General features: G+C 39.3%; 2 protein-coding genes across 2 annotated transcripts; one reads left to right on the forward strand and one right to left on the reverse strand.

Annotated features, from left to right (window-relative positions):
• Positions 1-321: 321 nt before the first annotated feature.
• Positions 322-1,999, reverse strand: LOC138026597 (coiled-coil domain-containing protein 167-like). Its single transcript, XM_068874014.1, has 5 exons — positions 1,863-1,999; positions 1,662-1,756; positions 1,340-1,392; positions 1,078-1,222; positions 322-481 (listed from the first exon to the last, which is right to left on the reverse strand). Exons 1-4 carry the CDS (start codon positions 1,881-1,883, stop codon positions 1,116-1,118), a joined length of 276 nt encoding a protein of 91 aa, XP_068730115.1. The 5' UTR covers positions 1,884-1,999; the 3' UTR covers positions 322-481; positions 1,078-1,115.
• A 155-nt stretch (positions 2,000-2,154) lies between these two features.
• LOC138026594 (uncharacterized) lies at positions 2,155-11,918 on the forward strand. The gene is made up of 11 exons (XM_068874011.1): positions 2,155-2,350; positions 2,865-3,002; positions 3,534-3,556; positions 3,989-4,020; positions 4,178-4,235; positions 4,813-4,912; positions 5,309-5,420; positions 8,153-8,195; positions 8,830-8,900; positions 10,461-10,569; positions 10,884-11,918. Exons 1-11 carry the CDS (start codon positions 2,155-2,157, stop codon positions 11,112-11,114), a joined length of 1,113 nt encoding a protein of 370 aa, XP_068730112.1. The 3' UTR covers positions 11,115-11,918.
• Positions 11,919-17,084: the final 5,166 nt, after the last annotated feature.

Genomic DNA, 17,084 nt, shown 5'->3' on the forward strand with positions numbered 1-17,084 from the left:
GTAGATGAAGGTTGATGGCGTTAATTGAAGGAATTGAATTGGTCTAATCACCAAAAAACTCTTCCACAAGAAATTAGGAGAAACAAATTGAGGAGGCTATTAGTATTTGGAAAACAAAGCAAGCAAGCCTAATGAGAATGGTAATGGAAATTTCTTCAAGAGGCTTGTACAGGAAACAATTCTTGGACACTGTGAAAAAAATCTGATTTTTCTGAAGAAATTGTCCAACTTCTCCATTCACATCCTCCCAAAAAAAATGCACTATTTCAAAATAGCAGTAATTAGTTGGCAACAAAATTAACAATTCTCCAAACAAATCAATCAGTCAATCAACACATTTAATAATCTTCACCTTGTAATATTAATTATTATTAATATTGTGACATTTATTATGACTTCCACATTCATATTTTCCAACGTGTACTTTTCAGACTGGTGAATCATGCACGTTGTATCCTGACAGATCAGGAAATTCATGTTAATTCTGAGAGGGTTTTGCTAAAAGCAGGCCCGCAGCCCAGCGGCACACGGCCCGCCACAGCCCAGCGGCCCGGCGGCCCGAAGGCCCAGCGGCCCGCGACCCACGGCCCGCGACGGCCCGGCAGCCTGGCGGCCTGGAGGTCTGGAGGCCCGGTCGCCCATTCCTCATTTTCCACAGTTTATCTGTCCAGCGGTAAATCCACGCGCAATCACATATCTGCATCGGGTTTGGGCGTGCAAAATGAACGACGGTGAGTTTAAATTCGTTTACCATTTTAATCATTTGAATCCTTGTTTCTGTTTGTTGTTGTAAACAGACGAAAACAACAGAGAATGACAAAATTTTTCACTTAGCAACATGCAACGAAAGAAAGGATCGAAAAGGATTGAAATGATTATAAAAATGGTAAACGAATTCAAACTCATCGTCTTTCATTTGCGCGCCCAAACCCGATGCAAACCTGAGCATGCGCGTGGATTTACCGCTGGACAACAAAACTGTGTGGGCCTCCGGGCCACCTGGCCGCCGGGCCGCCAGGCCGTCGCGGGCTGTGGGCCGCGGGCCACTGGGCCGCAGGCTTGCTTTTAGCAAAACCCATTCTGAGATACTAAAATCAGTTTTCCATTTCAATTTATCATAAGTTGCTAAAAAGCCAGTATCCTAGAGAGAGGAGTGCTAAAATTGCAACAGACAGAGCCATGGATTTTCTATTTTCCTTTCGAAGAGCTCCAAGGTCTTTCTCTGGAAAAAAAAGAAAAAAAAAAAACGAAAAAACAAATAATATTAATGACAAAGGAATGATGCATTATCACCTTAGAATTGCAACAACGTTTATAAATCTTTTAATTTTACTTTTACCATGTTGTTTAATTTTCTCTTTTAATTGTTCCATTTCGTTCTCAAGATCGCTCCTGAAAAAAATTAAAAACGTCTTATACTCCTTTCATCCTAAAACATGTCGTGTTTTTTCTGCTTATTGTTTTAGCAGTTCGTTACCTTTGTTTGACAATATACCTGCATTTACAACATCTGTAAGCCTGGAAATTCTTACCAACATCGCAACATTATATATTGTATATATCGTGTGGACGTGGAAGTTAATTGATTAATATAAACTCATGCTCCTGGACTTCATCTTATTCTTGTATAAAATAGGGAAAAGACACAACACACAAAGTACCTTTCACCGTCAGAAAGATCTCTAAGACGAAGACTCCTGTCAATCATGTCCACTTGATCTTCCGACGCCTTGATATCATTTTCAAGGTCTTCAATCTATCATGAAAAATGCCAAGCCTTTAATTAATCCTCATTATCGTGAACTCTTATTTTCTCATGTTTGAGTCTATAATATGTCAGAAAAATATCCTCGCAAAGTTACCTGGCTAACAATTGTTGGCATTTGATATTCTTGAAGAAGAGTAAATTCAACCAGGCTGCTTCAAGAGGACAATTCGTGTCATGAGAAGTGTACTGGTATCCATTTATCTTCTTTCTTTGCCTGACCGCTGGCTTAAGCCTCCAAGAGGTCTGGAAGTCTCCGCTAAACTTTCCTTGTAGCGCAAGATTTTATCAAGGTTTTATGCATTGAAGTTCTCAGGTCTGATTTCGGATTTTCTGAGGAGTCAAGAAAACCAATATTTCGGGAAAAATCGATTGAAAACGGTCAGAAGATGAAACATTTTCGGCTTATTGTTAACATCCTTTTAATGTTTTTAATCCGCGCAAACTCTTATCCATCGGATTGCATACTTCCGTTTCCGCGAAGCTATGTTGTGTATCATCTGAATGTGCAAGAAGCTATTCACGTTGATGGAAAGTTGAATGACGAAGCATGGAAGATCGTATCATGGACTGAGGATTTCATAGGTAACTCAGCTGAATTAGGGGGCGGGGTCTGGGTGGGGAGGGTCGTTTTCCTCATCTTCAAAGCGAGTCTCGCCCAAACATGTGTTTGCCCGGGGTTTTGCCCGGGAGGGGGGGGGGGGGGGGGGGATGGGGGGTTGAAGTTTCGATTTGGTCGGCACATAATTTTTGCACTTGGACTCGCTTTGAAGAGGAGGCAGACATGAACTTGGAAATGGCTTATTTGGAAAAGGCCTATTCCAACAGGTCATGTTGGACCATCTGAAAATACAATTTTTTGTTATTGTTCTTAAAGGCTCTTGCGACAAGAATACAAGGGTGCCTTGGTATTCTATTGTCATGACCATTTACCCCCAAATTACACTAGATCAGTTTCTTGGCATTGCCTTTGGGCTATAACCATGTCAGTTTTCTTTTCTAGCCCTTTACTGTCTCATGGGCTTTTTGCCATCATTTTAAAGAATCTCACCAGACTCTTCCTCACATAAGAAATTAAAAACTCTTCTTCCAATGGCAGATATTCAGGGATTGGACTGGAAGAAGCCACGCTTTAGAACCCGGGCAAAAATGCGCTGGGATGAGAGATACTTATACATTGGAGCATTTCTTCAAGAGACTGATGTCTGGGCAAATCAAACAAAGCATGACTCAGTTGGTATGTGTAATAAATTTTGTTCGATGGCAAATAGTTTGTACCCAGGAAATCGCATCAAAACTTGGTGAAGTGAAATCATCCTGGTGAGGGTAGGCCTGACAAGGACTGGCTTGGTGACATTGACTGACGTTTTTAAGGGGAGTCAGAGTGGTTTAGCGGTTATCAACCAATCTGACTCTGAGGGTTTTTCTCCGGGTACTCCAGTTTTCCTCCCTCATCAAAATCAACTCTCAGTCAATTACATCCGGCTGTGGGCGGATACGCTCGATAGGGATAACCTCTGGTATCTTTCCCTTTCATTGCATTAAATGGATATAGTTGGTATTGTTATTAATTATTGTAATTATTATTATGACATGCACAAGCAGACACCATCCTCAGGGTCAAGATGATGACTGAAATCCATTTTTCTCTTATTCAGTTCTCTCTTCACTAGGTATACTGTGATTCTAAATAATTTTTAAAGGTAATTGTAGATTCATTGAGGATCTTATATTAAATAACAAGTATTTTCTTTTCTTTAATCTCAAGTGTATCAAGATAATGACTTTGAGGTAAGTAACACCCTCTAAAATAAGTAACAACAAAAACAACAATTTATTGTACTCTTGCTTAAAAAAAATACCGGGAAAGTATGCTAAAGTAGAGACTACTGACTGCCTAGAATAACCATATGGGTTAGCAGAGCTAGGCAGGCAATAATTATTTCTCGTCAGGTCAAATTGAAAAATAAAAGAATTACAGGCAGCAAGATGGTGCAAACTCACGCATGCACATACTCAATTAATGCAGTCTCCCACAAGCACACAAAACACTGAGACACTATGAACATAACAGACACAAACACACAGGTACAGACATAAAAATGGGATTTTGAGTGTATAATTGGAAAGAATGCACTTATAGAGATAAAAGATGGTAATGAATAAAGGATTTAGACAGAGACCAAACGAAAAAGTATTATTAACTATCATTGTTTCTTACAGGTTTTTGCGGACCCAGATGGTGATACTCACTGGTAGGTGCAAAATAATGTTAATTGTAATTTGTTTTCTCACAAAATGCCTTGACTATTGAAGAAAACTCACATGAATGTCATCATCCTCTTTTGTTAATTAGTAAGCTGTCAATCAATAATTAGTACCGATATCTAAGTCACCTCTATTTGATTTTAGGTACAAAGAATTCGAGATTAATGCAATTGACACCACCTGGGACTTGGAGCTCAATAAGGTCAGCATGAAAGTAGACATTGTAATCTTAATTCATTTCACAAGCTGTTGGTGCAATTTAGGTTGTGTTTAATCATAATTATTTCAATGGCACCAATGTGGAATAAGAATGAAAGGAATTTTGTCGAATTTTCATCGGCAAAATGTTGTAAAAGTGTTAGACAGAACTTAGAAATCACTTGTGGCCAAAAGTCAATTCCTAGAACAGATGACTTAAGACTTTGATTTCCAAGTCTGTTTATTTTTTTTAATTTATATTTTTAAATTTTTGTTTTATTTATTTCAAATTCATACCAAGGTACGGCCTTTGATATTCACTGAAATTGCTTTAACCAAGGAGTGACGCACTGATAAATAAAATTTAATGATATTATTGTTCAGCTGATTGTTGTTGTGAGAAGAACTAGTGTTTTTACTGATGTTTCGACAACCTGACTGGAAGTCATAAAGCTTTCGAGTCAGGTTGTTGCAAAGTCAATCACAAACATCACTTCTTCTCAGGACTACACCTGCCTTGATGATCAAATTCCGTCAAGGTACATTATTTATGTTATACCCACATATGCTTCCTTTTCCAGCCATATATCAATGGTGGTACACCAAATAGTAGCTGGGAGATGCCTACCATGGAGAGTGCTATTTTTGTTTCTGGCCCTGTGAATAATGCATCTGTGCCAGGTGATAAAGTAATAATATTGATAATATTGTTACAGTTACATTTCCATTTACCGGAAGTTATTATGAGCCCCAGTGCTCATGAAACCGCCGCTTGCTGTTCAAAGAGCCTAAACTCCCTTGGCATCTTGAATTCCCTGAACTGACCTCAACTCAGGGTCCTATGGATAAGATGTTTTCTTTTAATTTGATGGCCATTATTTTGTGGTTTCAATTGATAAAAGTTATTCTGAATTCTAGCTATTGTATTTTATGAGCCTTTTAATGTGTTTTTGGATAGTACAGCAGTTTATCTGTATCAGTACAGCCATTACAGAAATTTAATTATTAATGTTGGGGTTTTTATGATTAAAAACGTTTTTCTTATTTTCCTTTTTATTTCAAAATGGCATTATGAAGACAAATTTTGGACAGTAGAGCTGGCTCTGCCTTTCAGTAGCCTTGTTGATCACAGTCCAACAGCTTCTGCACCACCAAACAACAAAGACCAGTGGAGAATTAATTTTAGCAGGTTTGCTCATACTTTTTGAAATAATCCAATCATGTTTCTGTCATTGAGAAATGATTGCAAAACGTTGTATGTGTAGCTTAAAGAGCTTCCCAACTCGGATTGCTCAGTTGACACCTTTGGTTTTTTAGTTCCCAATCATCTAAAACGTACTTTCAGGAGACTTCTTGTAACCAGATCAAAGGTCTTAGTAGTCCTGCTAATTTTAATTACCGCTAGGACTGAAATTGCCGATGTTCAGGGGTTTCGTTAATTTCATTAAGAGTCAGTTATCATTTGTTTACTGCCACCTTTAGGACCCTCTGACCATAATTATCTGTTTAGCCTTTGAGCATGCTCTTGCGATTTGGTTACCATTGCGATCAATGCTGTCTATTCCACCATTGCTACTGAGCCATTTATGCGAAGTGCATAATAACGTGCAGAAATACAAGTAAAATTTATATTCATATGGACTGGTGCACCGGTGGCTCAGTTGCTTGAGCACCAGGCTGCCATGCGGGAGGTCGTGAGTTCAACTCCGGCCGGACCAACACTCACGGTCTTTAAATAACTGAGGAGAAAGTGCTGCCTTTGTAATTACATCCTCAAATGGTTTGACGTTCAAGTCTTCTTGGATAAGGACGTTAAGCCGGAGGTCCCGTCTCACAAATAACTTCTATGTTCATTAGTTCCCTGTGGGACGTTTAAAGAACCCACACACTATTCGAGAAGAGTAGGGGATGAAGTTCCCGGTGTTGTGGCTGTCCTCTGTGTGTATATGGGTGGGTGGGTATAGCAGGTCCATATGAGCTGAATAGCTGCCAAAACTTCAACCTGCTCAAACAAATAAATAAATATAAATAAATAAAAATTTCAATAAGCATCATGAAGTTCTTTTCCCTAACTTCAACATCACTGGTGACTCGGAAAAGGGGAATCTTAATGTTTACATTTTGTGCCTCATTATCATAGGCCCATCGTTTTCTAATCTATCAGCTAAAAAATACTGAATATTGAAAGTGCAGCTATCTATGAAACTTTGAAAACAATTTACCCAATTTACCAGCTAATCTCTGAGTAATGACTCTTTGAAAATTTTAAAACTTTACAAGAATGTATGGACTCATTAGTGCTATTGCCTCCCAAAGGTTTACGACCTTTTGATGGCTAATAACTTGCGCATCATCAAAGCTATAAGGCTTAAATTTTAAGATTTAACTAAGTTTAAAACGTTTTTTTTACCTTTTGAAAGTCAACTTGTAAATAAAATGATGCCATCTGTCAGCAAACCTGTATGTTAATGAGACAAAATGTAAAAGCAAGAGCAAAGATTTGCCTAGAGAGAGTTTCAATCGAGTGTCATAAAACCAAAACCAAGGTAATTACTTTGACCAATCAAAAAGGACAGGGACAATTCAGTAAGCCAATCAAAACTCAAAGTAAAAAATGTGCATGCGCGAGCCACAGTTGGTTTTGGTTTCAATTCTGATTGGTTGACAAAATGGCACGAGAACTTTGAACCAATCACTGAGTGAAGTAGAGCAAGTTTCAATCGAGTTTTGTAAAACCAAAACCAATCAAAAAGGATGGAGACATGTAAACCAATCAAAACTCAAAGTAATTACATGTTGCCAACACAAAGCGCGGGAAAATGTGCACGCGCGTGAGTCACAATAAGTTTTCGTTTCACTTCTGATTGGTTGAAAAAAATGGCGCGAGAACATGGAACCAATCATTGAGTGAAGTAACGCAAAACCAGAGTAATTCGCTAATTACTTTCCACACTCAATTGAAAACGGCTCTATACAGAAAATTAACATCACAAAGTGTCCTCCAAATGCTACTCCTCAAATAAGGATTAACTGCTACATTTACCTTGACCTAAAAATTACGCTAACCTCTACCCTATCCTTATTGTTACAAATAGGTAGGAAGTGGTTAGTCTTAAGGATTGTGCCTACTATTGTTATTGCGCATACGTTCTGCACATCTTGAGATACTCGAATTTCCTAAGGGGGGTGCTTATTAACACAGGGATATTTTTGCGTGGTTCAAAAGTATGCGGAGAAATCTGAACTTTGCAAGTGATCTTGGTATCCAAAAAGAAAATTGGGGGTAACCATGCATTTTTCAGGGATAATTAAGCTTCAATTTGCAAAAGAACACCATACATTGCCTTGCATTTTAAAGCTTTTTACAAATATTGTTGATTAATTATCTTCGAAAATTGCATGGTTACCCTCAATTTTCTTTTTGGATTTCCCCCATATTCAGTAAACCACGCAAAAATATCTTTGAATCAGTAGGCATCGTCCATAAAGCTACACTTGGTTTTAGATATCAAAATTGGGCTTGTTTCTAATAGGCCAGTTTCGTATTCTTACGGTTGGACTGGCTCTAGCATGAAATGGAGGCTAATGCGGGCAAATCAATTTGCATTTGAAAAGATTTGCCCGCATCAGCCTCCATTCCATGCTAGATCCAGTCCAGCCGTGAGAATTCAAAAATGGTCTATTACTTGCATATTTGGACAAACTAGCTGTAAGTGATGAAGTGTGGCACTCTCCTGTCAGTGGACAAGAAGTTGGGAAATGTTAATCCAATATAACGGATGAAGAGACGAATGTTTTGGGATGAATCAGGGATACTCATGACAATAATTTTTCTAATAGGATGATATGATGGATAATAAACAAGCATGTGTCTGTGAAAAAGCCTGTTGAGTTTACTCTTCTTTGTTTTACCCTTCACAGGGTTGAGTGGCATGTTAGAAATGTTGATGGACATTATGAAAAGGTTAGTTCAAGTATAATATTGAATTATTTCTTAAAAAACCTTTCAGCAAAAGAGTGTATGAACTGTTTTTTTAGTGTCTTTAGCGTATGTACTTTACTTTATGTACTGTTTCTTTAGTAAGACACAATGATCATTTCCCAGATATAAATGTGTAAACAGGGACTAGCATAACAAAGAGGAAGCATTGGATACAGGTAAAGAATCTAATCAGCAATTTAAAATAATCAAAAATAAAAAAAGAATTGAGGCTGATTGAAACGTGACGGAATACATATTCTCGCACTGCCTGTGTCCATAAGAGTTTTACAAGGCGGTAAAAAACAGAGTTTGCCTTTCAAATCATAGGCCTTAGATATTATACCCAAACACAAGCCCGATAGCAAGCTTTCCACTTAGTGCGCTAGGATTGTCATCGTCATAGATCCTTATAGCCCTCATTGGGGCATAGGACCGCAAAGGATTGTACAGTGTCTAAAATCCCTACGTTTTGCACGAATGTGACGTTCATTTAAGCTGATAATTATATTCGCATTGAGACCCTTCTGAAGTCTTACAAGTCAAAGTTCACCTTTCGTACGCGTAAATCACTGCCTGTGGATTTTACGTGCTAATTTCGGTTGCGTTCCTATTACAGGTGCCAAATGTTCCAGAAGATAATTGGGTGTGGTCGTCACAAGGTGCTATTAACATGCATCTTCCTGAAAGGTTGGTGGGAGTCCGGGGTGACAGTGAATAACTTTGATGTATATTGGCCCATAGTCATGTCGCCGCCTACATTTACCAATTCGCTACCACAATGTTTATTGAGCTCGGACGGTAAAGAAATTAGTAAGGGCGACGGCGACCACCGCCACCAGATCGTCATCAGCTCTGCGTTATTCTAATCTCGTGGTGATTATTCTAAGTCGTTCGGGGTGACAAGTGCGTGTTAACTTGCTATGCATCTACCCAGTTGTGTTATGTCTGATTGGGTAGAGTCAAAATCTGTTGTTTTTGCTCATTAATCCTCTTGTTCTGTGCCATTCTCGTTCATAATGTTAATAATCACACATCTCTTCATTTCTCGTGCATGGAATTCAACATGCCTTTCCTATGTTTTCTACAAATCGCACGGAAAGCATGCGCGGTGAAGTTAGAAAGCTTCGCGCGTGTGAGACTTCCTCGCACGCGCGTCGCTTTGTTAGGGAAGTGGTCAAAACTACTACACACGAACAGGACCCACCAAACCACATAATAGATGGTGGTGTCTGCTTGCACCCCCCTTGCGTAACATCAAAGATGGTGTCTATATTGCATAGCCACCCCTCTACCCAGCAGTAAAAAATTACGGTGAGATTCAAACCTCACTTTTCTTGTTTGTCTAGTAATGCCGACTCTTGTTAGCTGAATATCCCTGTGTCAACTCAAATTTAAAACCCAATAAAATGTTGTCAGTAATGTTCTTGTGATAATATCGAAGATAGGTGGTGTCTTTGAAAACCCCCCTACCCCAAAGGTGGGTCCTGTTCGAGTATAGTAGTTTTGACCAGTTCCCTTACGGTACCGCTATTAGGCAGATTTAACATCGCGTTTATGGCAAACATCAGGCTGAAAATTTGCGTTTTACCAAAATTCAAGGGAACTTGCTTGATTTTAGCTCATTTTCTGCCTGTTATGCACACATGACAACCACCGGTTATCTCAGTTGCTTGAGCATCGGGCTACCATGCGGGAGGTCGTCATTAAATAATTGAGGAGAAAGTGTTGCCTTTGTGATTACATCTGCAAATGGTTAGACTTTCTAGTCCTCTCGGATAAGGACCGAAAAACCGTCAGCCCCGTCTCACAACCCTTCAACGTTCATAACCCTGTGGGACGTAAATGAACCCACAAACTTTTCGCGAAGAGAAAAACATGGAGTTCCCGGTGTTGTGCTCAAGCCTCATCTCATTCATCCATCGGTTGGATGAGGTCGCTAATGGACTGTTGGCAGTTGCCAGCGGCGCCTGTATATGCTTATGTGATCTCACCCATAGATTGATTTATTGTAAAGCGCATTTGAATATGTAAACAGAAAACGGGTTGTATGTGAATAATTTCATTACGTGTACCATTGACTTCCTTTTAAAGAGAGGGACATCAAGAGACTTTTCATAGTTTTATAACTTGTAGTAGTCTGCCGTTTCATGTCAACCCGATGCTAAATCTCTCTATTTTTTCTGCGCCTGCTGTGCTCTGTAGGTATATTAATTTTTAGGACACGTCTTTTTTTTTTTGCTTCCTCAGGTGGGGTTTCATTCAGTTTAGCACTGATACTGTAAATACAACAGAGTTCGTTCAGACGCCAAATTGGCCTGTATATTCCGCTCTGGTTATGCTTTACGATGCTGAAAAGGTAATGTTTAAAGCTCCCCGCTTTACTTTAACCTTTCAGCAAATCTTTTTCTGCGCTCCATAGTGATAGTGCGCGAGCCGTGTTCAACACCTCGATTACCAAAATTGCATTTGAAATCGTGTGATTACCTTAAAAGTTTACAATACGCAGAATGTTTGGTGTCGAAGTTACATTTTCGTTGGCGTCAACTTCGCAGACACCAAAACATCCTAACTTGTGAACTCTGGACGCAGTAAATTTGCGATCCTGATCACATGTAGAACCTTGACACGCTGTTGTACCCGTGTTAAATGAAAGCGTTATTTTCCTTGCAGAAATTCTTCGCAGTGAATGGCTATTACACCGCTAACCTCACTCAGCTTGAAATTCCCGCCTCTTTGATGACGGGCGAATGCCAATATGAGTCTGCGATTCAAGTTGTGAAGACGTACAACTTCGAAGCTACAGTGAAACCATTGAATCAGCAGCTTTCCGTGGGACACATTCGAGACGATCGCCTTATTTGGTTTAATGAAAGAGGTCGCCATATTGAATTTAAAGTTTAACAGTTTATCACACCAAAAACAAGGATAAATGTTATCACCGCTTTTCTAAAGAATTTTTGAAAGTTGAGATTACCAAAGAATCTTCTCCCTTCTAAAAGACGAAGGATATATGAATTAATGAAAGAAGATCTTGTTTAAAATAACTTTATTTAGGTCAGGTCCTTTATTCAGGTCCTCTATGTAGGTCAGGCATTGTGGTCCAGTGGTTAGGGTGCTTGCCTTGAGATCCGGAACTCCCGGTACCTGGTAGTCCGTGGTTCGATTTCTCGGCTGCAGTTGTAAATAGCCAACTGGTTTGTCCCCGGCCAGTTGGGATTTCTAACAGTAGTTGTTGATTGTGTTTCATGGGCCCTGAAAAGCCCCGATGGGAGTGGTCAATTAAGTATGTACCTGTGACCTGAGGCCAATAGAGGACGGGTCTAAAGTGCAGGTCACTTTTCACAGGTCACTCGTTACAGAACCTTTGCTAATGCTCAACTTAAGCCTCATTAGGCCTGCAGTTAGACAATTTGAAGGTTTTTCGGGTTGCTTTAGTACAGGTAAAACAATGACCTGTAATGAGTGACCTGTGAATAGTAATCTGTATTTAAGCCCTGGCGGTCAATAGAACAGTGAAGGCACCATGATTAAAAACGAAATGCAATTTAATCAATATTTTGTAAACACGAACCATTACTTAAAGCTTATCTTCAACACGTTAAGTAATCGTGGAATAAATACTCATCTTGTTATTCTTATATGTCACGCAACCAGCTTAGATTTTAAGAACTAATGTTTGAAGGATAATACAAGTTCTTTATCAAACTTTTTTTAGTAGCTTTCTTCTTGCGGTAGAAAAAGCGCCACCAGTAAGTAGAGTATATGAATGAACGCCATTGTGCCATCCAGTGCTCGCATGATTTGATTGGCTATCTCTCATGTTGTTTGATCATTGACCAATCAGAATGCGTTGTTTATTACTTCTTTTTGCACCCAGGAGCTCATGAAGGGTAGCCTCAATCTCGTACCCAGAGTCCTCGGGCTTTTTGGTCAGCGGTCGAGCGCCCGGAAAGACTCTGGGATAATGGACTCCATTTTCCCAGAAAACGTGGGTTCCGGTCTTATTGCGCATGCTTGAGTTTAAACGGAAACAGAAAAGAGAAAACAGTAAACAGTAGAAATGGTGGGTTGCAAGTGTTCGAGAAACAAAAATTTTAGAAGCTAAATATTTTGAGCAAGAGCCGATACAACGTAGATTTGATTTCAGTGGTATACTATATTTTGGCTGGCCAGCCCAAAATAATCAGCTTCTCAAATTGTATTACGCCAATCAGATCAAGCCACTGATCCAGCGTACACCGACAGGAAGATTGTCCACGGTTGCTTGCTTCAAAACTCAAAAATTTTAGCCTTACACAAATGATCATTGGCTTGCTGTAAGAGCGAGTGAAGATGTAAATTCTGAAGCTTTCGGTAAGTGTATTGTTAGTGTTTCAGCGTGCATTCCATCGTTCAGAATATCGTCGTGCAAGCAACACGATCAACAAATTTTTGTGGAAACGTCAACCAATGTCCTTCTTCCACGGCTTTCTCCTCAAAGAGACTGATGTAATGTTTTTCCACGGTACTTTTGCAACAGCAACAGTAATCAGTTTTTAGCAGCGTGGGAAAATTACCGTGCGATATTGGACATAATCCAAACCCCGTTGTATTTTTTGTTTTTTTTATATATATTTCTGAGGTAGAAAAAACAAACAGCACTGAAACTTGGGGTTTCCCAATTATTTACCGACGTCCTGTCGGACTGCCATAGTTATGCAAGCGACCAGTCCAGCGACCAGTGTTATTGACCCCGGGACAAGGTAGGGATTTGAACGGGATAGTTTGGGATTTGATACAAAATCTGGCCCGAGAAGGTGGGGCATTGAGAGCGTTTGGCAAATTTAGCTGTCCCGTGGGGTAGGGTAAAGGTGGGGATTTTCCCAGAATCTGTTCATTGCACAAGCTAACTACTTCCACCCAGCTATAAAGGTTACAGGTTAAATCACTTTCCCGGACACAACAGTATACAAAGGAGAACGATTCGAAAAAGAATCTATTCTCGCTGTCAAAACATACACAAGCATTTTACCTCTTCTTACCCACCCGGTGCTAAGAATATAGTTTTATCAAAGGAGAGGCTATTAGGATCCTCCGAACAAACTCTTCAAAAAAGAACATTCGAGGAGGCACTATATATCTCGGTTCAAAGCCCGCCTTAAAGAGAGAGAGAACACTATCTGAGGTCAATGTTTTAGGAAAACAGTCGTTCTTCGTTGTCTCATACATGATTGCACTCTAAATCATGTGATTACATATTATACATGGGCGTGCTTGATCGTTGATAAGGACGTTAAACAAAGAACTGAGCCTTGTTTCACATAATCGGAGAAGTGTGAGTGTCTACAAGGAAACTGCGAATCCAAGACAGATACTTCAGCAAGCAGTACTTCGTGGTTGACTAGATCAAGCACCTTGCATTGCGCCTTGCTAAAATCCAGGAACAAGTCGTGAAAATTCCTTTTCGTCCATCGGAAGTGTATTTATTTAATGTTAGTGCCACGGAATGAACCCCTAATGCATTTTCTGAGATTGAACCGTCCGCGCAATTTTTTTAGACTGTACATAAACTTTAAATTACGCTGTTTGGACTCGTAAGGATACACTCTTTCCTTCTATTGCTGAGTTTCAAAGTTCTTATTTTTTCTTAATTTGAAGCTGAAAACGTTCTCAGCGTGTTCTTAAAGTGGTGAAGTACACTAAGTTCAACTGCAAACTGACTTGTTCTACAGTGTATCATTTAACATGAAAACCACATAGTTAATGTAAAAAACATCCCTGATAAGTCAGCCTGATTAGGCCTTCGTCTTTTTTTTTTATCTCCGTTTAGCGTCGTCCGACCGACCCGATTTTTTGGCGTTTTCAAAAAAAAAAGTAGCGACGTAGTTAAACCATTTTTCACGTTTAATTAAATGATTCTTTTACTCTGAAAAATGAGCATGGTAACAGCATAGAGCAAAACACGTTGGCTTTATTCTACAGTAATATTAACCAACTTTTTTGCCATATTGATTTTGGGTTCATGTCTTGTTGTTAGGATGCCGGGATACCAGACCTCCTGTTCCGAGACTTCTTGAGATTTTATTTTTACGTTTTTTTTTATTTTTCAACCCAACCGACCGATCCAATACCAGGAAACGCATTCGATGCTAAACAAAAATATGTTCTTAGTATGTTCTTAAAATTTTGGTTGATCTCAGCTCTTATAAGAAAGTCTTAACAAAAAGAGTTTATTATATACGTACCGAGATTTACACTCCAAAAAAAGATCGAGATAAAAATAGTGAAAAACAACGTATCGACGCTCTGATTGGCTATATCGTTGTTTTCACTAGTGAAAAATTGTCGTATCAGCCTTTTGATTGGCTAATATGATGTTGAACTTTGGCGCGGGTGGCCTGTGCACAGATTTGTAAACATGGCGGCCGACGAGTGTATGGCTTTCAAAGTTTTTGATCTTTTATTGCTTAGTTTTTTCCACAAAAATACTTCAGAAGATCTTTAAAAGTTTTAAAAGTGCTCAAGCGAGGTATGGAAGGTAAAGTTTTATTTTATTTCAAAAATATTTTGCTATTTGTTTAGGGCTGTTCACGATCGGTGGTTTGATAGCCTCACCATTAACACTTACCTCGTTAACTTTATGATCTCGGTACTTATATACTTATTACTCACTCGTTGTCGTCGTTAAACTCACTCGTTCGCTTCGCTCACTCGTTCATTTACGCGATCCTTCACAACTCATGAATAAAAATCGTATGCACTCACCAACCATGAATTTATATGTAGTCAATCACAACTCTCCACTTGATTTTCTTGGAGGAAAGTAAATTGCAATTAAATGGTCGTGGGAGTCTCTTTGGAGTCAACAACAGCCACAATATACTTCACATTCACCCTTTTCTAGATTTTCAAGACGTGTTGTGTCGTTTATGTGCGCGTGACCGGAAACCGTGTCTCCATTGCATACGTTACGGTTGTTAAAAACAAGGTTCAACCAATGTTCATTGTTAGCATACTCGAACGGTAGAACATTGCATCAACAAACAACCAATCGCAGCACAATCACACAAGAGCAGGTACTGCTATCAGAAAGGATTATTGCCATTTTTCTTTGTTTCAACATACTCGGAGTGACAAACCGAATTCATACTTAAGCTTTACAGTTCGCCTTCCACCACATCCCTCACAGGCACATTTTCTTGTCGTGGCATTTCGTAATCGTCCGTATTCGATTTTTCAGCAATAAGTGAACCTATATTAACTGGTCTTCCTAGCTCTTTTTGCATCGATGCATGACATGATCGAATTCTCGATATTAAGCTTCTACTTCTCGTAAACTTTACCTCTATATTGAACTCCCTATTTTGTGGACACGTGACCGATTGCGCTCAACTGTCTCGAATAAATACAACAACAACCTCCCACATTGATGGACCCTTATAGCACCGCTAAGTTAAGCAACACACGGTGTGTCTTCCGGTGATCTCAAAGACAAGGTAGGGATTCTTTTTTCAAATAATGGAGAGGGTTGATTTGTTGCATTTGGTTGCTCAGGTTGTATATTGAACTGTAAATAATTGAGCGCAGTATCCCTCGAAAAACGATGTCATGCATCGTGTTTTCAAATTATCAAACGGATAGTTCTCTCGGCCAGCGAGCCTCTGTAAAGCATTTCTTGGAAACACGACTCTTCAAGCAGTGTTCAAGTACGATATTCACTGAATCAGCTAAATCGGTAGATTGGGTGAAGATTCTCTGGAATGTTTTTTTTGCAAACTTCAGCGTTTTCAAAAGTATGTCGTGGATCCGTATAGAATGCCCTGCCACCCGAACGATTTTCAGCCTACCAGGCTCCGCGGTACATAGATACAAATTTTAAATCGTATTTCAAGTTTGCAATTTATTCCAGTCAGAAAAAAGTTTTAAATGGGGTCCTTCGTCATGAGCTGGGTGTGCAATACGCCTCAGAAATAAAATCAAGATGGCAAGCTAATTTTTCATGTATTTCTCGTTTTGAAATATGTGCTTCCCGAACAAAAAAATTCAACTTATGTATTTGCCGTTCTTAAAGCGTGCTGCTCGAACAAAAGGGAATGAAATATATATATTTCTCGATCTTAAAACGTGTGTTGCCCGAGGGAATTCCTTTTTTGCGCGCATACCGTGAACCGCGTAGCGCAGCTTCTAAGAAAACTCCGGCGCTATTTTGAATTAAATTGCTTAAATCCTTACCTTTTCTTAAACAAAGAAGAGCACATTATTAATCGAAATATATTCGAGGGAAAGTAACAAAATACAAGACCGCCACCATCAGGCGTCCTGTTAAAGAAAAATCGGCATTTCCATATCGTTTACTTTGACTTTCAAGTTTATTTTGACTTTCAAGTTTCTGGGCGCCGCAATCTCTAATAAGTGTGACGTGTTTGGTTGCCATCTTGTTTTGACACACACACCTTTTGTATAGTAATACCTGCACGAGGTCAACTGCAGAAATAACAATCCCTCGGCGCCAGCGGGAAATTATTTGAAACAAAAATAAGTGATTTTGGATTCCATTTATTTTAAGTAAAAGCGCTTTTCTTAAAACAAGGGCGGTCCTTGTTCCTTGTTCCCTTTTAAAAAATTGGTTTTGCTCCCTAAGGTTTTCCAAACTTTTTGTTCCCTAAAATGGTTTATGTTCCTTTTGTTCCCTAACATATTTTGTCTTTGTTACCCTGTTCCACAGTTAAATTAGACATGTGCCTTGTCCCTCAAAACCCTTGGACCCCAAAACAGAAGCCAACATAGCTGATAAACTTCAGCCAATCACAACGCTGTATGTGATCCATAAACTGGTTTCGCCACAATGATACAGTTGATAGAAGAAAAAACTACTCCGGCGGAGTCCAAAAA

The sequence above is a fragment of the Montipora capricornis genome, chromosome 12 (assembly GCF_036669925.1).
Source record: "Montipora capricornis isolate CH-2021 chromosome 12, ASM3666992v2, whole genome shotgun sequence".
NCBI lineage: Eukaryota > Metazoa > Cnidaria > Anthozoa > Scleractinia > Acroporidae > Montipora > Montipora capricornis.

What these genes read in the sequence shown, in the direction of transcription:
- LOC138026597 (XM_068874014.1), bottom strand. Translation starts at nt 1,883, where the DNA reads ATGCCAACAATTGTTAGCCAG. An exon ending in TGCCAACAATTGTTAGCCAG is followed by an intron (nt 1,757 to 1,862) that starts GTAACTTTGCGA and finishes TTTTCATGATAG; the next exon opens with ATTGAAGACCTTGAAAATGA. An exon ending in AGAGAAAATTAAACAACATG is followed by an intron (nt 1,223 to 1,339) that starts GTAAAAGTAAAA and finishes TTTTTTTTCCAG; the next exon opens with AGAAAGACCTTGGAGCTCTT.
- LOC138026594 (XM_068874011.1), top strand. Translation starts at nt 2,155, where the DNA reads ATGAAACATTTTCGGCTTATTGTTAACATCCTTTTAATGTTTTTAATC. An exon ending in CCAGATGGTGATACTCACTG is followed by an intron (nt 4,021 to 4,177) that starts GTAGGTGCAAAA and finishes ATTTGATTTTAG; the next exon opens with GTACAAAGAATTCGAGATTA. An exon ending in AACATGCATCTTCCTGAAAG is followed by an intron (nt 8,901 to 10,460) that starts GTTGGTGGGAGT and finishes TTGCTTCCTCAG; the next exon opens with GTGGGGTTTCATTCAGTTTA.